The sequence below is a fragment of the Westerdykella ornata genome (genome assembly GCF_010094085.1).
Source record: "Westerdykella ornata strain CBS 379.55 unplaced genomic scaffold EI97scaffold_3, whole genome shotgun sequence".
Lineage (NCBI taxonomy): Eukaryota > Fungi > Ascomycota > Dothideomycetes > Pleosporales > Sporormiaceae > Westerdykella > Westerdykella ornata.
Genome location: NW_022986853.1, coordinates 1,211,100 through 1,230,179, shown reverse-complemented (window position 1 = coordinate 1,230,179; position 19,080 = coordinate 1,211,100). Strand labels below are relative to the sequence as shown.

The following is a 19,080-nucleotide window of genomic DNA, read 5'->3' as shown; positions in this document are numbered from 1 at the left end:
CCTCCTACCACCGCGTTTTCTAGGGTCTGCGCGCCCATCTGTACACTATAGGGGTTCAACATGGAGTTTTGCGGTGGTCTTCTCCTTCCCTAGTCTCTGTTTTATTTGTCGCTTGGATTTGTCGCTGCTGCTATTTCGAATAGGATTTCTAGGAATCACAGTCCACATCGGACGCATTGTTTCTTTGGTCTTTAGGTGAGGAATGCGCTTGGGGTTTGACTGGGATGTACTTTTGCCTGAGCTGAATATGAAAAGAGAGAGCAGCGCAGGAGGGATGGTGTAGTGTGGCGACCGTTGAATCAAAATATTTAGTGTTTACCTTGTTTGTGTACACACATGAATGTATGTCAGCTGTGGTAATTTGGGATGAGAAGACAACATTCTCATGCTCGGACTAGGTCGAATCGACGGCGGTGTAAGTAACGAGGACGGACAACGTAACGTAGGAATAAGGTACTACGACCACCTGGGCGAGAGAATTTCGATTTCCTAACTTGCTTCCGATCTTGCGGGAATGCTCAAATCTTGAAAAAGAGCTATCGAGAGTCTTCTACAAGCAACAATGGTACCCATCACGTGGTCTATGCTTATATCAGCGATCGTGAGGTCATGCGGCACGGAAGCGTCGCGGTTGCCTCTCCACATCCACAGCCTCACTCACTCCTCCACCTTCACACTTCCTCACCCACACAACTCCCACCGCCCCACTGCACGTTCTTCATTACTGTCGACTCCGTCCGCCATGGCAGGGCCAAAATATCAGAATGTTCCCCAGCGGGACTCGCTCGATCAACCATCCTATTCACAGGCTCCGCCCTCATATCAAGATGCCGAGGACCCAGCACAAGCTGCTCTGCTGGGTGGAGTGCCACGCGGCGAGGCCGATAATCTCCCTGATGATTTCAAGTTTGGTGGTGTCGTGGCCGAGGCGACGTTGGATATCAGGATGGCCTTCATTCGCAAGGTCTATGCTATTCTGTAGGGACATGTGAGCTTTGTGTCGCGAAGCACGCTGACCAGGTCCCAGGACTGTCCAGCTGTTGGCTACGGCGGTGGTCAGCGGCATTTCGATGGCGAGCGACACGTATAGAAAATGGATACAGACCCACCAGTGGATGATGTGGATTTCTCTGATAGGGACCTTCGTCTTTCTGGGCCTCACTTTCTGGAAGCGCAAGTCGTACCCCACGAACCTACTGTTTCTCTCGGGGTTTACCGCCCTCGAAGCCTACGCTATCTCAGTCATTGTCTCCTTCACCAAGTCGCGGATTGTGCTGGAAGCCGTTATCTTTACCTTCGGCATCTTCGTCGCTCTCAGTCTCTTCGCCTGCCAGTCGAAGTATGACTTTACTTCGTGGATGCCGTATCTCTTCGGCGGACTCTGGGTCCTTATTCTCTTCGGCTTCATGGCTATGTGGTTCCCGTACAACAGCAAGGTCGAGTTGGGCTACGGCATCATCACGGCGCTTATCTTTAGCGGATACATTCTGGTCGATACGCAGTTGATCATGCGTCACTACCACGTCGAGGAGGAGATTGCGGCGGCCATCTCTTTGTATCTGGACATCATCAACTTGTTCCTCGCCATCTTGAGAATCCTCAACTCCCAGAACAACAACTAAGCGGCTGGGTGACATGGCCGAGATGGAAGGATATGCACATATGCCGAGGGGCATGGAGTTCGGGGGTTCTTTTTGTTGGCGTCTTCATTCATTCGGATTGTCCATGTGCAGTGTTGCACCAGGCCACAGAGCTGGGCTTCACCACCTCCTGTAGTTTTTGCGTAACCTATCAATAGTTTCCTTAACCTTCACAAATCACGTCCCTCTCTCTCACATCTCTCTGCTTGTCTCGCCGCCCATGTCCACGGAGGAGCCCCGCCCAGACCCCCGCCAGCCCAGGCGAATGAATAGCGCGGAGAGGAAACCGTGCTCGGGCCTTGGCGCGCCAGGAGAAAGACCCTGGACAGGAGAAAGTCGACTACCCCATGGCCTTTCCCTCGCTCGCCGTTCGCCCAACAACTCTCGCTCAAGACTGCTGGAGGAGAAGAAAGGCTGCTTGTCGCCTGTCGCGGAGACTCCGGCAATAATTGGGCCCCTAAAAATCCATCGGTACGCGCCTAGGTATCGTGTTTGCTTCTCGCTCGACAGCTAAAATACCCCCCTTCCGCACCTGGCTCCCGCACTCATTGGCAAGCTTCCGTATTGTCATATAGAACGTTTTGCGACTCAACGCTCGCTTCTGATCCGCCTCTGCGAGCTTCTGCCCTCCATTTCCGGATCATCCATTCATTCCCTCAGGATTCCAGGACCGATTTCCGAGCGTTGCGTTCTTGTGAGCTCTGGGTAACCGCTGCGGCCACGGATTGGCGCTGCTGCAACCCAAACCACACCTTGACCTTCAAGGCAAAACACCCGCCCGCCGCTACGGACGCACGACACAGACTCGTCTTCGTACAAAACTTTCCCTCCAGGCTGTCACCTCCACCAATGTCACCGTTGTTCTGAATTCCATCACGCTTTCTCGACCGCAACCATGTCAACGCCGGCTGCGTCGCCGCGACCCATGCCGAACGGTATCGCCCACTCCGAGTGCGCCAATGGGGCCAGATGGCAGAACGGTTCGATCGGCAGTCTCAAAAATGTGGGAAAGCCTGTAAAAAAGCAAAAGACTAGCAAGAGCAGAGTCGAAGATGAGACCCTTTTCGGGACTCTGTGCAATACCATATGCAACAACCAGATAGGTAGAAGAAGCACTCCTCTCCGATCTCTGGCACCCAATCTTAACATTTGAACAGGAATCTCCGTAAACCTCCTCCTACTTCTTGTAATGACACATATCTTCTTTCCCCGCGTTCGACGGCGCACCTCGAAATTCTTCCGCCTTTCCTACTATAACCCCGACACCCAGCTGTACGGCTGCGGGATGGACGATCTCCCGTTCGTACTGCTATGGATCGTCATATTCACTGCCCTGCGTGTTTTCGTAATGGAATACCTACTCGACCCCTTTGCGCGCTACAACGGGGTCAAGACCAAGAAGGGCTTGGTTAGATTCAAGGAGCAGGCCTGGTTGGTCATGTACTGTACCTGCTCCTGGTCGCTGGGAATGGTACGTATGCGATTACCTTGTAAAAGCCGAGCTAGGAACAGAAGGATGCTGATTGTGGCCCAGTACCTCATGTACCATTCCGAGTTCTGGTTCAACCTCAATGGCCTATGGAAGGGATGGCCCTTCCGTGAAGTTACCAGCCTTCACAAAGTGTACTATCTCCTCCAGTGGGCGTTCTACATTCAGCAGATCATTGTGGTCAACATCGAGGAGAAGCGGAAAGACTATGCACAGATGTTCACGCACCATATCTTCACCTGTTCTCTGATTTTCCTCAGCTATGGCTATTACCATATCAGGGTTGGCACTATCATCCTATGCATCATGGATTTGATCGATATAATTCTTCCTGTAAGTTTTGCGGTACGGTGTCAATGCCCATGTCCGTACTAACTAGTATCCAGACTGCCAAATTACTGAAGTATTCCGGCTACCCGAGAGCATGCGACTTCACATTTAACCTCTTTGCTGTGACGTGGTTCGTCACCCGCCACATCTTTTTCGGCATGGTCATCTGGTCCATCTACGCACACACACCAACCGCTATGGCTCCTGGCTGTTACCTCGCGGATGGCTCCATGGTCCCGGCGTCTGATACGGCCAGATACGATTCCCTCGGCGGCAACCTGATTTGGGCCAACATCCTCAAAGCATACACCGACCGGACGGGGCCTGTTTGCTGGAATCCAACCATTCGTTACAGCTTCCTGGGACTTCTTCTCGCGCTCCAGGGAATAATATGCCTCTGGTCCGCTACCATTTGCAAGGTCATTTGGAAGGTCGTTAGCGGGCAAAACGCAGAAGACGCGCGCTCGGAAGACGAAGGCGAGGAGTCGGGAATGGAGGACGAGATGTCGAATGTCACCCGTCCTATCGGTAGCATAAAGTCCAGCCATGACTGGGCCCCTGTCGAGGAGGAAGTCGGCATAGATGCCATCAATATTTCGCGGAGAAGTAGCACCGGCGTGAGGAGCTACAAGCGCAGCGCGAACCGTACCACTGCAACCAGGACTTCTGCGATCAGTATTCCGGGTCATGGAGACAGGAAAGAGCTTCTGGGCCGCATTGGGTGTGATAAGCCTACCTGATGCGGATGCTTTGAGTGGTCTCTGGTTTTCTCTGCTTTTCTCTAAAAGTATTTAATGCGAGGACGGGTGACGACCTTGTCCGATAGACGGTGGAACACCATTTTCTTGTGACATACCCATGGGCAATAGAGTTAGGATAACAAGTTCTTTCTGCATTTTTGCTAGTTAATAATGAGTATGATTTGGATCCTACAATTTATATAATAGATGCTCCTACTGTCTTAAAGGAGTGTAACTGAAAGTTTTATCTATTTGGACATGGTGAAAGTTGTTGTAGAGTAGATGGTGTGATTCTCAACCTAGGAGAAGCTTTTAGACGTGGGCTGGGTTCTCTTAAGGGACTTTCTTTTTTGACGCGTTCTTACCTCCCTAGAGCGCGGACTACCATCTGTCTTTCGTACTGTGAAATAGGTAATTAGGTACCATCTCACGTGCCCGACCAGCAGACACCCCTGTCGGGTCGTCCCGCACCTGCCCTATTTGGGGACCGAGGCTGCTCGCTTCCCCACACGCGGCTACTATCGGGTCAGGCTGGAGTCCAAGCTCAACGACACAGCAGCTTGCAAGAGACGTCAATACCTCTCTCCCGCTCACAGAACACCTCTTCTACAATTTCTCTCACGCCGACATTATGCCTCCCATAGCTCCCTCTCGCGAGGCTCTTGTCCTCCTGCGACACACAGTCCGCCCTTCCTTCCGCCCTCACCGTAACTGTTTTCTTGCGCACTCACTCCGCCAGCGTTCGCGCCGCATAGCTACCTTCACACACTCGCACCATGCCGAAGCCGTATCCGTCATACCCACAAAAGTCGACACGAGCTCGCCGGAGTTCAAAGAGAACAAGGCCCAAATGGACGAAGCCATTGCACGTATGGCGGAGCTGCACTCCAAGATTGCCCAGGGCGGGCCGCCAAAAGCCAGGGAGAAGCATGTCCAGAGGGGAAAGATGCTGGTACGGGACAGGATCACGGCGCTGATTGATCCGGGCACGACGTTCCTGGAGCTGTCCCAACTGGCGGGTTATCAGTTGTATCCCGGCGAGGACGTACCCGCTGGTGGTATTATAACGGGAATCGGCACGGTTTCGGGAGTCGATTGCGTTATTGTTGCCAATGACAGCACCGTCAAGGGTGGCACGTATTATCCCATTACTGTCAAGAAGCATCTCCGAGCCCAGGCCATTGCCATGGAGAACAGACTTCCGTGTCTGTACCTCGTCGACTCCGGAGGTGCCAATCTCCCCCACCAAGCCGACGTCTTCCCCGACAAGGAGCACTTTGGCCGCATCTTCTACAACCAGGCTCGCATGAGCGCCGCCGGTATCCCCCAAATCAGCGTGGTAATGGGCCCATGTACCGCGGGGGGCGCCTACGTGCCCAGCATGTGTGACGAGAGCATCATTGTCGAGAACCAAGGCACCGTCTTCCTCGCCGGCCCGCCCCTCGTGAAAGCCGCAACGGGCGAAGTCGTTTCCGCCGAGGAACTCGGAGGCGGTCGTCTCCACAGCGAAATCTCGGGTGTGACGGACTACCTCGCCGTGGACGACGCCCACGCCCTTGTTCTCGCGAGACGCAGCATCAGTAATCTAAACTGGCACCGGAACAACCCGCCCCTGACCTCCTCAGCCCTCACCACCAACAGCGCCTTCAAAGAACCCCTCTATGACCCAGAAGAACTCTCGGGTATCGTAGGGACCTCTCTCCGCCGACAGATCCCCGCGCACGAAGTCATCGCGCGCATCGTCGACGGCTCCTCCTTCGCCGAATTCAAGCCCTCGTACGGCACGACGCTCGTGACGGGCTTCGCAAGGATCTACGGCCAACCCGTCGGCATCGTGGCCAACAACGGCATCCTCTTCTCCGAGTCGTCGCTCAAGGGCGCGCACTTTGTCCAGCTGTGCGGGAAACGCCACATCCCCCTCGTGTTCCTGCAGAACATCTCGGGCTTTATGGTCGGCCAGGATGCGGAAAAAGGGGGCATCGCGAAGAATGGAGCGAAACTCGTGACGGCGGTGAGTTGTGTCGAGGTGCCCAAGTTTACGGTTGTGTTTGGGAGTTCGGCGGGGGCGGGGAATTATGGGATGTGGTGAGTTTATTTCACTTTTATAACTAACTTCCTACTTGTCCTATATCCACGGGATGATTCATCGAACTCGGAAGTATGGTACTGACGGTTACTCCAGCGGCCGCGCATACTCCCCGCGCCTCCTCTTCACCTGGCCCAATGCCCGTACCTCGGTCATGGGCGCCGAGCAGCTCAGCGCCGTCATGGAGGCCGTCGGGCGCCAGGCGGATCCGGAGCTGAAGGCGCGCATTGAGCGCGAGAGCGAGGCCACGTTTGGCAGCGCGCGGTTGTGGGACGATGGCGTGATTCCGCCGAGCCATACGCGGAGGGTGCTGGGGCTGGGGCTGAGGGCGGCGTTGGGAGGGGATAAGGGGAGGGCGGAGAGGGAGGTGGAGAGTCGGTGGGGGGTGTTTAGGATGTAGTTGGAGTGGATTGGGGTTGACCAGAGGGAAGAGGTAAAGGGTGGGTTTGGTAACGGGAGAAAGAAGCGAGCAAGTGGAATATTTGATTGAAGGCTCGTTTAGGGGCTAGAGATGGTCAAATGTACTTTTTCCATTGTTGTGTAGGTAGGAAACTTTTTTCCGTTGTGATTGTGATGGTTAATGAATACTGCGATTAGCGATCTTTTCATTAGTGGCGCAATTTTCACTAGAATTGGGGGATCGTTAAGGATATGCTTTGCTTTGCTCTACTTTGCTTTTGGTGATTTGTATCGGAAGCGTATCTCGTACATGGGGTTTGCCTGAGGGCAAGTTGTGGTTACAAGTTTGGGCGTGAGTTAAGGGCGCCAGACGCACACGGACAAGCACAACTCATCTACAGATGCGAAGAGGTAATAGAACACGCAACCCAAGAAGCCCGCACTCGCCGCTCAAGGTCAATTGTATCTCTTTTCAGAAGCCCGTGCCCAGATCCACTGGATCCTCTGGCCTCCGAGACCCTATTCACTCTCCCCCCCAACCCCCTCACTGCGCAAACTCACGATTAAACGCCCTCCCAATGACCATCCTCCTCACCTCGCTCGTCCCCGCCCCAATCTCATACAACTTTGCATCGCGCAAGATCCTGCCCACGGGGACCTCATTCATATACCCCATCCCACCCATCAACTGCACGGCATCGAGGGCGCACTCGGTCGCGCGCTCGGCCGCGTACAGGATCGCGCCCGCGCAATCCTGCGTGCGTATCTGGGGCTCCTGGTAACTCTCGTCGACGGCGCGCGCCACGGCGTAGGTGAAGCTGCTCGACGCCCGCATCTTGGTGTACATGTCCGCGAGTTTCCCCTGGACGAGTTGATTATGCGCGATGGGAGCGCCGAATTGTTTCCGTTGGTGGACGTAGGGTAGGACGGTGTCGAGGCAGGCTTGCATCAGACCTAAGGGACCGGCGCTGAGGACGAGGCGCTCAAGGTCGAGGCCTTCCATGAGGACGTGGACGCCGCGGTTGATGGGGCCCAGGACGTGGGCGTGCGGCACGAAGACGGAGTCGAAGATGAGTTCGCCTGTGTTGGAGCCGCGCATGCCGAGTTTGTCGAGTTTGCGGGCGCAGGAGAAGCCGGGGGAGGTAGTGGTCGGGACGATGAAGGCCGTTATGCCTTTGCTTCCGGCTTGCGGGAGGGTTTTGGCGTAGACGATTATGGTGTGTGCGTCTGGGCCCTGGGGGATATTTAGTTAGTCACTCATCTAGTCTAGGTTGAATGGTTGAGCTTGCTGTGGGAAGGAGCTCTGAGGGGATATGGCGAAAGAGTAGGAGAAATTAGATGCAACGTACATTGGTGATCCACATCTTGGTGCCGTCGAGCACGTATCCGCCATCAACCTCCTTGGCCGTCATCTTCATGCTCACCACGTCCGACCCGGCCGAATGCTCCGACATGGCGAGCGCGCCTATCTCCTCGCCGGATATCAGTCCGGGGAGGAACTTCTTCTTCTGCTCCGGTGTCCCGTTCAGCATGAGCTGGTTGACGCAGAGCTGCGAGTGGGCTGCGTATGAGAGTCCTATGCTACCTTCATAGAGATTGAATTAGCATTACATCCATTGTCTTGCGTTTGGGAGAGAGCGGGAGGAGAGGCAACGGAGGACGTACCGCTCGCCCTTGATATCTCCTCCATCACCACACAATGAGCCTGATACCCCATCCCCAGACCTCCGTACTCCTCATCCGCAGTTATACCCAGGAACCCCGCGTCGCCCAGCTTCTTCCACATGTCGTTGGGGAACGCGTTCTCGGCATCTGTTCTCGCGGCTACCTCTGGCCTGATTTCGCGACCTGAACACTTCCTTGTTAGAAAGCAATGCTCCTATCGTGATTCCAGAAAAGAAAATGGCCATGTTATTGACGAGATATCACGTACGAGTAAAATCCTGCACGCTCTCCCGCAACTCCTGCAGTTCCGCCTGGGTCGGCGGCACGAAGCCCTTGGGATGTTTGGTCGAGGCATGCCGGCGGCCGGCGGCGAGCCAGAAGACGGGTTTGGGATGCGGCTGTTTGCAGAGCTGGCGGATGCTGCGGGAGAGCAGGCGGGGGGGGAGCACTGCTGCCATTTTCTATGATATGGTATTTTTTTCTGTGGTGTTGGGAGGAATTGGAGGGTTGGAGTAGCTTTGTGTTATGGCAGGTCGTTTGGTAGGTTGTGGAGAGCCGCGGCTCGGGTAGACGCGGCTGAAGAATCTGGGGTTATACTGGGGTTGGGCCCGGGAGCAGAGCTTGGACTTTTCCTTCCTGGTGAATGTGATGCAAGAAGAATATTGAATTGGCTTTTTTTCGACTGTGTTACACAGTACCACAAACCTCAGATGGACACAAACGGAGTAGTGTCCATATATTGACCACCCCTACAAATCCTCCACCGCCTTCATCGCCCTCCCGTTACACTCGCCCACATCCAGCGCGACCAAGAACCGACTGACGCAATTATACGCGGCCACGGTCGCCGTCAACTCGACCACCTCCCTCTCGCTCAGAAACCCCTTCAGCGCCTCCACGACCCCATCATCCACCTCGACCCCCCTCGTCATCTGATCCGTATACGCCAACAGCACCCACTGCTCCCTACTCAACCCCCCTTCTTCTTTCTCCTCTCTCATCTTCTCCCCCCGCTGAATCACCTCCGCCGTAAACACCGTCCGCAACCCCTCCCTCGTGACGCCCGCCTTCAGCGCCAGCGCGGCATGCACGTCCCACTCGTGCACGGCATGGTTCAGCACCGCGATGCGCGATATGGCGAGTTCCTTGATGGCGGCCGAGAGCGTCGTTTGCGTGCGGATGGCGCCGATGAACGAGTTCCAGCCGTCGGCGATGGCGGGGTTGTGCAGGAGGGCGAGGTCGAGGGGGATGAGGGGCCGGGGGGCGCGGCGGGCGGCGATGCGGGCGTAGATGGGTTCTGAGGAGGGGTCCGGGGCGGTGGAGGGGGCGTAGGGGACGCGCATTTTTTGGGTGTGGTAGGAGGGTTGGGAGAAGGTTGTGTTTTGGGGTTGAGGGTAGAGAGGCAGGGAGGGGGGATGGGGAAGTTATATATCAGTGACGGAGAAGATTGCTAACATAATAAGCTCCCAGGACCGCTATCGGAATCTAGTCTCGGTAAATCGGGCAATGTTCACAGGTGAAATAGCGGCTTGCAGCTCACGCGATACCGCAATTGAAAGAGCTTCAGTGAATTGAATATCTACAGAGAACTAATGGGAATCATCTATGCAGCTTTCATACAGGCAAACCCCGCTATATATGCGCTCGGAAAAACAGAACTCGCAATGCTAAAACAAGGTATATGCAACATGCCCTCCCCATTTACTCCTAACAAGACGTTTTACAACACCGAGGCCGTCTTCCCCTGCTTGGGTGCCAGTGTCACGTTGTACTCCAGGTCCAGCGTGGCCTTGGCGTCGCCCTCGCGGGGCTTGAAGTCAATGAGCAGATCGTCCTTGACAGCGAAGACGGTATCATTGGTAACGTAGGGGTCATCTCTGGGGTAGAGCTGGGTGGTGACGGGCTTGTAGCCGTCGGCCGTGATCATGAGGTGGATGTGTGCGGGCCGCATCGGGTGGCGATCGAGGGCCTTGAAGAACACTCCGGCAGCACCTGCTCCTGATTAGCATCGTCGACGTTCATATTTTTCACTTCATGATACTCACCATCTGTCGGCAGGGAGTAAGCGGTAGGCTTGAGGCAGTAGAACCAGTACTCGCCCTTGTCGTTGCACCTGAACTTGCCGCGGAGGTTGTTGGGCGTCTGGTTCTCCGGGTCCTGGAAGTCGTAGCGGCCGTTGCTGGAGGCCTGCCAGATGTCGATGACGGCACCCGGAATGGGCTTCTTGGTGTCGAGGTCGCGGATCACGCCGTGCATGAGGGCGACCTGGCCGTTGTGCGGGTCCTGGATGATGGAGTCGCCGTTCTCGCGGAAGGGGGCGTTGGGCGACCAGAAGGGGCCCAGGATGGAGGACGAGGTGGGCTCCTCGCCCGACTCGTTGACGTGCTTGTGTGCAATCTCGTCGACGAGGCTGTTGGATTGTTAGAGGGGGGGGGTCAGGTCGTTTGGTTATTGAATGCTACGCACGATTCAAGACCCAGGATATCCGACATGCGGTGCGCCTCGTTGCGTGTGGGAGTCGAGGTCTGGCCGATCAGGTTGATGAACTTGACGCCGGCCATCCATTCGTCCACCGTGAGCTCGACCTCGCGTGTGAAGTCGTGGAGGTGGCGGATCAGCGAGGACATGACGAAGCGTAGGCGGGGGTCACAGTTGGGTCCAATGGCATTGATGACCGAGTCTGTGAAGTTGGGATCGAAGCGGTGGGGGGGAGAGGTTTGCTGATTCGAAGACATTTTGGCAGTGTTGTTCCTTTTTCCCTTGCAAAAGATGGTAGAGAATGTGAAGATGTGAAAGGGAAACGGTTAACAGAGGGAGAAGTCTGGAAAGGAGAAGTGGATGAATTGCAGGCAGAGCTGGGGCTGGGTCTATCCCTTATATACAATCCAGAAGGCTCCCTTTAGCGCGATGCCATGCTCGCCATTGTCCGCTGCCCGTCGCCTTCCAGCAATGCGCTCCCCGTACGGCAACCCCCTTCGGCTTGTGGGTGATGGGTGGTGAGAGATTCACAGTGCCGACGACGGCGAAGAGTGCCCCGCAATGCGCGGCCAATCAGCGGTCTAGAATTGCGGGTAAACACTTACCCGGCTTTTATCACCGAGCTCTCCCCCCGTCTTCCCCCGCCCTAGCCCGCGCTGGGGTTCGGAGACGAAGCATGGGAGCTGGACATGTGGGTCGCAAAGGATGGCTCTGGAGGTGGAATCTGGAGAAGATGATGTTCCTTTTCGACGTCTCCATGCACCCAGAGGAAGTTAATCGAACTCCTGAGACACCATGAAGCACCATCTCATGATCGGAACATGGACACCGCCAGGCGTCATCATCACTGTCGAATTCGACGACGAAGCACTGAGCTTGAAGCTGGTCAAGAAGACGGAGATTCCGGAGGATGAGCCTATATCGTGGATGACTTTCGATGTGAGAATCCATTTCCTCAATCGACTTGGCAGAAGCTCACGGCTTGTCACAGCATAAGAGGAAGAACATCTACGGCGCATCCATGAAGAAATGGTCCAGCCATGCAGTCAAGAGCCCCAGCGAGATTGTGCATAGCTCCTCCCATCCCCTGGGTGGTCACCGTATGTCGTGCAGATCCAACTGGGAAACATGACATTGACGGACATTTCACAGCCAAGGCTGCAGAGGCAGACACTCGCACGCGTGCCATTTTCGTTCTAGCAGCAAAGAAGCCTCCTTATTGCGTCTACGGCAATCCCTTCTACGACTACGCAGGCTACGGCAACGTCTTCTCCGTCAACGACGACGGAAGTATCAAGGAGAACATCCAAAACTACGAGTACTGCCCCCAGACGGCCATCCACGGCATGGTCTTTGATCCCACCGAGAGTTATCTCTATTCCGCCGACATGTGGGCAAATCGGATATGGTGTCACAAGAAGCGGGACGATGGGACAGTAGAGCTGGTGGGATATGTGGATGCGCCAGGAGAGAAGGATCACCCTCGTTGGGTCGAGATGCATAAGAGCGGGCAGTACCTCTATGCGCTGATGGAGGCAGGGAATCGCGTGTGTGAATACGTGATTGATCCTCAGACGCATATGCCGGTTTATACCCACAAGTGGTTTCCCCTCATACCTCCAGGTATGTGTTCTTGTCTTCCGAGGGGTATTGAAGCTGACAATACCATGCAGACATTCCCAACCCGACCATGTACCGCTCCGACGTCGTCTTCCTAACCCAGTCCTCGGAATATCTATTCGCGACCTCCCGTGCCAACTCCTTCGATCTCACAGGTTACATCGCGGCCTTCAAGATCAGCGAGAGTGGAGCTATCGAGCGCCAGATCTGCCTGAATCCAACACCGACGAGTGGAGGGCATTCGAACGCTGTGAGCCCGTGCCCATGGTCGGATGAGTGGCTGGCCTTGACGGACGATGAGAAGGGCGGCATTGAGATTTATAGATGGCACAAGGAATTCCTGGCAAGGGTGGCAAGGCTGGAGATTAATGAGAAGGGTTTTGGTATGAATGCTATATGGTACGACTAGATGGGTACAATCATAGTAGAATTGCGAGCTACAGTAGAGACATCAAACTGTACGCATAATACTACAAGACAATCTATACTCAACACTGACCCATTTCCGACTGCGTCATTTTGCATAGGAAGCCAGCGGCTTGCCTCTAGCATTTACCGTCTGAAATAACTAACATCATTCCATACTTCTCCACCATCATATGGAGAATCCTTCGTACGAATGGAAGCCGTTGGCTTTCAGATTCACATCACACCACATATTCTTCGTGGACATGGCTCGGACTTCCGAACTTCCTACCCCGCCCTTTCCGACTCTCGGAATGAGGCCGTTCCTAGCGTTCCTAGCGCGGACCCCTCCGCGTCTATCTTCTGCCGGCAGATGCTCTCGGAGAAGCGCACATCCACCTTTCCCAAGCTCGCCAATCCCGATATCTTTCCAAGATCGCATCAATTTCCATGTCGCTCCATAGACACTTCTCCACCCTCCTCTCACCGAAGAAACACAAACCTCCCTCTGGACTCGTACTCACAACCACCCATTGCCCCCACCAACCGACATGGCGCCTACCCCAGGTATCCTCTACGTAACCATGCAGCCCAATCCGTCCTTACCCCATGCCCAGTTCCACGACTGGTACAACAACGAACACGGTCCGACGCGTCTGCGTCTGCCCTGGTGCCGGAACGGATTCCGCTACCGCGCCAACGATGGCCCGGATTTCTCGGCTGCGAAGCCCGAGTTCATGGCCGTGTACGATATCGAGGATATGGAGTGGTTGACCAAGGATGTGTATACGAGATTGAGGAAGGCGCCGGTGCAGAGTCAGAGAGAGAGGGACACGATGAAGGAGATCGTGGTGGATCGGAGGTTCTATGATTTGGTCAAGGAGTGGAAGAGTGAGGACTTCAAGAAGCTGGAGGATGTAGAGAATGAGGGAGAGAAGAATGTATTGGTTGCTGTTAGCGTGACGCTGTATGAGGGTGAGGATAAGGAGAAGGAGGTGGAAAAGTGGACTGAGCAGGAGCATGTGCCCATGCTGCAGAAAGTCCCGGGCTGGAGACGCACCAGAAGATTCGTCACGAGCTACCTGGACTTGAAGGATGGCAAGGCAAAGGAATTCCTCAACCTACACGAATACGCCCCGGAGAATGGTCTGGGGGGACCAGAGTTCACCGCCGCCGTGTCGACGCCATGGACCAACGAAATATCCAAATCGTTTGTCAAGGAAAGGAGAAGGAGAACGTATGATGTATACTACACCTTCGGCCCCGCACCACGAGACCTAGCATCCCTCTCCGACCCCTCGACCAAACCGGCCGAATCCACCGACGGCCTCACAAGGACGTTTCCATCGTCACCATCATCAAACCCAACCTACCCAGCCATAGAATCCTACATCACGACCCCGGACGGCGTCCGCCTCCCCTACCGCCTCGAAGGCTCGCCCGACCCCAACAGCCCGCTCCTCCTCTGCATCAACAGCATCCTCGTCAACTACCACATCTGGGACGCCTTTGCCCCGGCCTTCCTCACCCTCACCAATACGAAATACCGCATCCTCCGCTTCGACACGCGCGGCCGCTCGACCTTACCTCCTTCCTCCACCTCCCCCATCACCCTCGACACCCTAACCCAGGACATCATCACCCTCCTCGACGCCCTGCGCGTCAAATCCGCGTCCCTCATCGGCGTCTCCCTTGGCGGCGCCACAGCCCTCAACACCGCCCTCACCCACCCCTCCCGCATCTCCGCCTTCATCGCCTGCGACACGAACGCCGTGGCCCCACCCAGCAACCCCAAAGCCTGGTCCGACCGCATCGCCATCGCCGAGAAGCAGGGTGCTGTGAGCTCTTCCTCATCTGGAAGCGGCGAACCCATTGTCGGCGACGAGCTCGCCGAATTGACCGTCCGTCGATGGTTCGTGCCGCAATCCTACGACAACTCCGAACTCGTCCCTCGTCTGGAAGCAGTCAAGAAGATGGTCGAGACGAATAGTCTGGATGGGTTCAGGAGGAGCGTCAATGCGCTGTATGCGTATGATGTGCGTGATCGGATGCCGGCGTTCAAGGGCAAGGGTGCATTTTTGGTGGGCGAGGGCGATGGGGTTTTACCCAAGACGATGAAGGAGATGGCGAAGAGTTTGGGGGAGGGCGGTGTGAGGTTGGAGGTTGTGGCGGGTGCGGGACATTTGCCTATGGTCGAGAGGCCGGAGGAGGTGGCGAGGTTTGTGAAGGAGTTTCTGGAGGGGTGAGGAGCTGATAAGGAGGAGTGTGCAAATGGGAGGAGGAGAGTAGTTGGAGTAGAGGTTTTGAGAAGTGCCGTGCTTTTTCAGTATCTTTCCTGGTGCTATAATTAGACGGCATGAAGTCATTTTAGGAAAGTAACGATAGACGTTGTAGATGAATACCAGAATCAAGATTCAGCAACCAGCGTACCCTCTGCCACACTTCTGGTCCTGCATACCCTACCGCTAGGGTGACGACCTGTACGCGCAAGGACAGCATCGAAAGGTACAAATTCTTCTGCTTTGATAGGCAGACGAATCCAAACATAGTGCCGGATAATATTTGTTTGGATTACGAGGAGTGGTGAAGAAAGGGTATCATTGAATTGTTCTAGGCTTGGGTATCTCTGCTAGAAGGGAAGTGAAAGAATGTTCAATAAATGTCGCGTACGAGTCCAGGGTCTTAGTCTCTGTCACGATGTCTGCGGTCGTTGTAACGGTCTCTTGAACTGCTCCGGCGGCGCTCGCTACGGTCCTTTGACCTGTTTCGGGGATATTCATAGCGGTCTCTCGATCTGTTCCGGCGGCGGTCATTGCGGTCGCTTGACCTGTCTCGATGTCCACTATCGCTGTCTCTTGACCTGCTCCGGGGACGGTACTCGCGATCTTTTGACTTGTCGCGTCGACGATCCTTCGATCGGTCCCGACGCCTGTCGTGACGCCTAGCGCGCTCCTTCTCCTTCCTTCTCGCCTTCTCATACTTCGCGACCGCTGACTCCGCCTCCTCCCGCTTCCTCTTCACCAGCGCTCCCTTCATGGGATCATCATCATCTAGCTCCCTTATCAGCTTCCGCAACTCAAGCTCCTCCTTTAGAAGCGGCCTCTCCTCCTCGCTCTCCGTCTCCGTCTCCGTCTCGCTCGCCCCTCTCCTTCTCCTCTTCTTTTCCGGTTCCTCCTCCACAACATCCCCCATAGTATTATCCCTCATATCCTCATCATCCCTAGGCTTATACCTCGCATGATCCACCCTCAACGTCCTCCCCAACACCTGCGCACCCCCCAGATTATCCACCGCCAAATCCGTACTCCTCTGATCCTCATACTTTAGCCAGCAGAAACCCCTCGACTTGCCCGTCTCCTTGTCCCGAGCAAGCTTGATCCAGACGGGTTCGCCATACTGCGAGAAGATGGTGATGATGTCGCCTTCGGAGAGGTCGAAGGGGAGGTCGCCTACGTAGATGAAGGCCGTGTCGCGGTAGTCGGTGTGCCAGGAGCCTTCGGGGTTGATGCCGGCTTCGAGTTCGCGTTTGTTGAGTCTTTGGATGGCGCGGATGGTGTTCATGGCTGTAGTGAGGAAGATTTAGCATAGAGGGTAGCGGTGGCTAGGTGGTGAGGTCAGATGTAGTTATTTAGCTGGGAAATTGTTCGGTCGGAGCGGAGGTCTTGGCAGGGACCCCTGCCTCGAAGCTGCCCTGGACATTGCAACGCGACTGAAAGAAAGCGACATTTTGTAAACATTCGTTCTCGCCGTACATTGCGCCGTTTTCTGCAATCTCTCCTATCGACAACTAGCGTTGTGTTTGATAGACCTTTATACAGACCTTAGCTGTGCTTCTCTCGTGCTTTGCGCCTCGCAGAACCTCCGACGTCCTCCGCCATGGCGACCCCCTCGCGTCGTTTCCCCAGTAGGACATCTGGGGCTTTTCAGCGCCCCGGGAGCAGAGACCAGGAAAAGGAAGAGATATGGAAACCTATGCTGGATAATATATCGAGCGGGAAGAGGTTACCTGAAAAGAGTCTTTTGGTATTAGGTGCGGACTGAGACACTAGGCCCCTTCGAGTCCACATGTTAATTGGCGCTGCAGGCGGTACCCCAGAAACGCAGAGAGAATTCCTTGAATCCGTGTCTACGGAGTCGTCGAGCGGTCGGAGACCTCCGGATCGCGGAAGGAAACCGCCCATCGCGAATCAATTTGCGTTGGGGTATACGTACCAGGACGTCCTCGACACAGACCACGAAGGTAGGACCACCTGCAAGCCCCAGCATCTTCCGGGACTCAAGGATTAATGCAAATAGATACGCTCGCTCGACTCTCCCTCTACCTTCTTGCGAACCCCTCGCCCTCGTTCGCACCCCTGATTAAGCCGTATCTCAACCCTCGCACGCTCCCTCACATGCTCGTAGTGATTCTCCTGGACTGGAACCACCCTTGGCTATGGGTCCGCCAATTACGGGACTGGATTCGCGTCCTACGGTCCCTCATCTTGTCGCTGGATGACGCATCGAAGGAAGTGCTGGAGGAAAACATATCGGCATTGCAGGACAAAGGCCGTGGTGGAGGCGGTACAGAGACTTCCAGCGCAGCGGAAGCCGTCAAGATCCCCCTCGGGCCTGGAGAATGGGATGAGCCGCTTGGGATTCCCCTGTGCGTGGTCTGCCAAAACGCAGACAAGATCGAGGCGCTGGAGAAAGAGCGCGGGTGGAAAGAAGAGGAGTTCGATTTCATTCTACAGTATATCCGGACCATTTTGCTCAAGCATGGCGCAAGCCTGGTTTACACGATGCCGTCGGCGCCGGGCTCTCTGCAGACTCTGATACATTCGCACCTGGGGATCAAGTCGCTGGTGAAGCAGAAACAACTGAAAGCTAATGTCATCGATCGCGATCGGGTACTGGTGCCGCCGAATTGGGACTCCTGGGGGAAGATTCGCATTCTAAGGGAGGGGTTCGATGTGGAGGGCGTCAGTGAGAAGTGGTCCGTTGACATTGATATCCCTAGCCAACTCAGAGCGGTGCACAACGGCGATGCTCCTGCAGAAGGGGAAACTACCGCAAACGAGGAGAAACCTGAATTAGAAAGCGAGGGCCCATCTGCAACATCGATCTATGAAGAGACGATACGGAACCCCGAACAGGACTTCCCTCTTTCGGCACTTCATACGAAGCAGGCCAACGGCATTGAAGTGACGACGAAGGATGCACAGGCCTTCCTTACCGAACAGCTGCAGACGCTAGAAGTACTACGGCGCGAGGACGAAAACGAGCAACGGATCAAGGCGGCGAGGAAGAAGGAGGATCCTACGTACAGGACGTGGGCGGACGATGTCAGCGGTGTGGTGGAAGAGCATATTGGGCCTGTGCAGTTTAATATGGGCGGTATACATGTCAATGCCGACGAGATGGTTAAGCGGCTTCAGGTGAGACAACGCGCATATTTAGTGCTTTCGATGGGCGCGATGTGCTGACTTGAGAAGGACCGAGAAGCCAATCGTGCGGCTTCGCCTGAGGAGCCGACGACACCGCCATCGGGACAGGATACGAAGATGGAGAATGACAAGTTGGCGTCGTTCTTCGCGGGATTGATCAACAAGAGCTCGACGCTGACTAGTAGCCCGAGGGGCTCGTGAGTCGAGCAAGACCTTTTCCCCAATCTTTTCACGGGGGAGGCCATGGCTAACAAGAGCCCAATTGTGCTACAGGTAGTGCTGACAGGTAAAGGAAGAGGGAAGGGGGGGTTTGCTGTTTTGGATCTCGTGGTTTGGTGTGTCACGGTTTTGTGTATCTCTGGGGGGTACTTTAAGGTTTTATACCCACGGCATAAAGTCTGCAGTTTCGCAAATGTATCTCGTATGTCTGCTCCTGACTGGTCTTTCTTTTTTCACCGAGTCGGCTTCTTTGGAAATGTGTTGGGATTGTTCGTTTTCTACGGGGATGTGGGAAGGCTGATTGGCATTCCGGACGTGCTTGTGCACTGCTGGTCTCCCGGTTTCGTTATTCTGGCGGATTGAAGCATCGTTGGTTTTGTCGTGATGCTCGTGGATTGCCTTTGGGATTTCCGGAGTGATGTTTTGATGTGTGGCAACATGGTTTTCCCCGCCGACGACCAGCTCATGCGTGTTGTCGTCGGCGTTTCAGACGACATGCCGCTATTCTCTCAGGCAGGAAGAAATAGGCAAAGGCGCTGCCGAGGAAAGCATATGATAGATGATGCACGCGTAGACAAGGTAA

At 55.1% G+C, this 19,080-nt stretch overlaps 8 protein-coding genes across 8 annotated transcripts; 6 read left to right on the top strand and 2 right to left on the bottom strand.

Annotated features, from left to right (window-relative positions):
• Window positions 1-742: 742 nt before the first annotated feature.
• EI97DRAFT_448300 (transmembrane BAX inhibitor motif-containing protein 4) lies at window positions 743-1,622 on the top strand (the record flags this gene model as incomplete). Its single annotated transcript, XM_033800153.1, has 2 exons — window positions 743-978; window positions 1,028-1,622. The coding sequence occupies 2 exons, from the start codon at window positions 743-745 to the stop codon at window positions 1,620-1,622; spliced, it is 831 nt and encodes a 276-aa protein (XP_033657145.1).
• Window positions 1,623-2,565: 943 nt separating this feature from the next.
• Window positions 2,566-4,199, top strand: EI97DRAFT_371018 (longevity assurance proteins LAG1/LAC1; the record flags this gene model as incomplete). The annotated part of the gene is made up of 4 exons (XM_033795266.1): window positions 2,566-2,743; window positions 2,798-3,111; window positions 3,175-3,462; window positions 3,516-4,199. The coding sequence occupies 4 exons, from the start codon at window positions 2,566-2,568 to the stop codon at window positions 4,197-4,199; spliced, it is 1,464 nt and encodes a 487-aa protein (XP_033657144.1).
• Window positions 4,200-4,770: 571 nt separating this feature from the next.
• EI97DRAFT_392622 (methylcrotonoyl-CoA carboxylase-like protein subunit beta) lies at window positions 4,771-6,685 on the top strand (the record flags this gene model as incomplete). Its single annotated transcript, XM_033796264.1, has 2 exons — window positions 4,771-6,284; window positions 6,382-6,685. Exons 1-2 carry the CDS (start codon window positions 4,831-4,833, stop codon window positions 6,683-6,685), a joined length of 1,758 nt encoding a protein of 585 aa, XP_033657143.1. The 5' UTR covers window positions 4,771-4,830.
• Window positions 6,686-6,943: 258 nt separating this feature from the next.
• On the bottom strand, window positions 6,944-11,338 carry EI97DRAFT_492163 (aromatic compound dioxygenase). Its single transcript, XM_033802301.1, has 9 exons — window positions 10,816-11,338; window positions 10,395-10,759; window positions 10,079-10,341; window positions 9,978-9,981; window positions 9,174-9,646; window positions 8,618-8,747; window positions 8,350-8,532; window positions 8,034-8,269; window positions 6,944-7,918 (listed from the first exon to the last, which is right to left on the bottom strand). The coding sequence occupies exons 1-9, from the start codon at window positions 11,082-11,084 to the stop codon at window positions 7,229-7,231; spliced, it is 2,613 nt and encodes an 870-aa protein (XP_033657142.1). The 5' UTR covers window positions 11,085-11,338; the 3' UTR covers window positions 6,944-7,228.
• Window positions 11,339-11,476: 138 nt separating this feature from the next.
• EI97DRAFT_430640 (carboxy-cis,cis-muconate cyclase) lies at window positions 11,477-12,945 on the top strand. The gene is made up of 4 exons (XM_033797742.1): window positions 11,477-11,766; window positions 11,819-11,927; window positions 11,980-12,450; window positions 12,501-12,945. Exons 1-4 carry the CDS (start codon window positions 11,623-11,625, stop codon window positions 12,854-12,856), a joined length of 1,080 nt encoding a protein of 359 aa, XP_033657141.1. The 5' UTR covers window positions 11,477-11,622; the 3' UTR covers window positions 12,857-12,945.
• Window positions 12,946-13,240: 295 nt separating this feature from the next.
• EI97DRAFT_430639 (alpha/beta-hydrolase) lies at window positions 13,241-15,273 on the top strand. Its single transcript, XM_033797741.1, has one exon. The coding sequence runs from the start codon at window positions 13,404-13,406 to the stop codon at window positions 15,096-15,098; it is 1,695 nt and encodes a 564-aa protein (XP_033657140.1). The 5' UTR covers window positions 13,241-13,403; the 3' UTR covers window positions 15,099-15,273.
• Window positions 15,274-15,534: 261 nt separating this feature from the next.
• EI97DRAFT_412752 (RNA-binding domain-containing protein) lies at window positions 15,535-16,413 on the bottom strand (the record flags this gene model as incomplete). The annotated part of the gene is made up of 1 exon (XM_033796771.1): window positions 15,535-16,413. The coding sequence occupies one exon, from the start codon at window positions 16,411-16,413 to the stop codon at window positions 15,535-15,537; it is 879 nt and encodes a 292-aa protein (XP_033657139.1).
• Window positions 16,414-16,575: 162 nt separating this feature from the next.
• On the top strand, window positions 16,576-18,878 carry EI97DRAFT_430638 (dynein). The gene is made up of 4 exons (XM_033797740.1): window positions 16,576-16,882; window positions 16,937-17,092; window positions 17,149-18,269; window positions 18,327-18,878. The coding sequence occupies exons 1-4, from the start codon at window positions 16,729-16,731 to the stop codon at window positions 18,477-18,479; spliced, it is 1,584 nt and encodes a 527-aa protein (XP_033657138.1). The 5' UTR covers window positions 16,576-16,728; the 3' UTR covers window positions 18,480-18,878.
• Window positions 18,879-19,080: the final 202 nt, after the last annotated feature.

Bases quoted from the DNA above. Each gene is read 5' to 3' on its own strand.
- EI97DRAFT_430639 (XM_033797741.1), top strand. From the start codon at position 13,404: ATGGCGCCTACCCCAGGTATCCTCTACGTAACCATGCAGCCCAATCCG.
- EI97DRAFT_430640 (XM_033797742.1), top strand. From the start codon at position 11,623: ATGAAGCACCATCTCATGATCGGAACATGGACACCGCCAGGCGTCATC. The intron at 11,767-11,818 runs GTGAGAATCCAT...GGCTTGTCACAG, and splicing joins TATCGTGGATGACTTTCGAT to CATAAGAGGAAGAACATCTA. The intron at 11,928-11,979 runs GTATGTCGTGCA...GACATTTCACAG, and splicing joins CCATCCCCTGGGTGGTCACC to CCAAGGCTGCAGAGGCAGAC.
- EI97DRAFT_430638 (XM_033797740.1), top strand. From the start codon at position 16,729: ATGGCGACCCCCTCGCGTCGTTTCCCCAGTAGGACATCTGGGGCTTTT. The intron at 17,093-17,148 runs GTAGGACCACCT...TAATGCAAATAG, and splicing joins CCTCGACACAGACCACGAAG to ATACGCTCGCTCGACTCTCC. The intron at 18,270-18,326 runs GTGAGACAACGC...TGACTTGAGAAG, and splicing joins AGATGGTTAAGCGGCTTCAG to GACCGAGAAGCCAATCGTGC.
- EI97DRAFT_492163 (XM_033802301.1), bottom strand. From the start codon at position 11,084: ATGTCTTCGAATCAGCAAACCTCTCCCCCCCACCGCTTCGATCCCAAC. The intron at 10,342-10,394 runs GTGAGTATCATG...AATCAGGAGCAG, and splicing joins TTACTCCCTGCCGACAGATG to GTGCTGCCGGAGTGTTCTTC. The intron at 8,748-9,173 runs GTCAGTCGGTTC...CTCTGCAAACAG, and splicing joins CCGTGGCCGCGTATAATTGC to CCGCATCCCAAACCCGTCTT.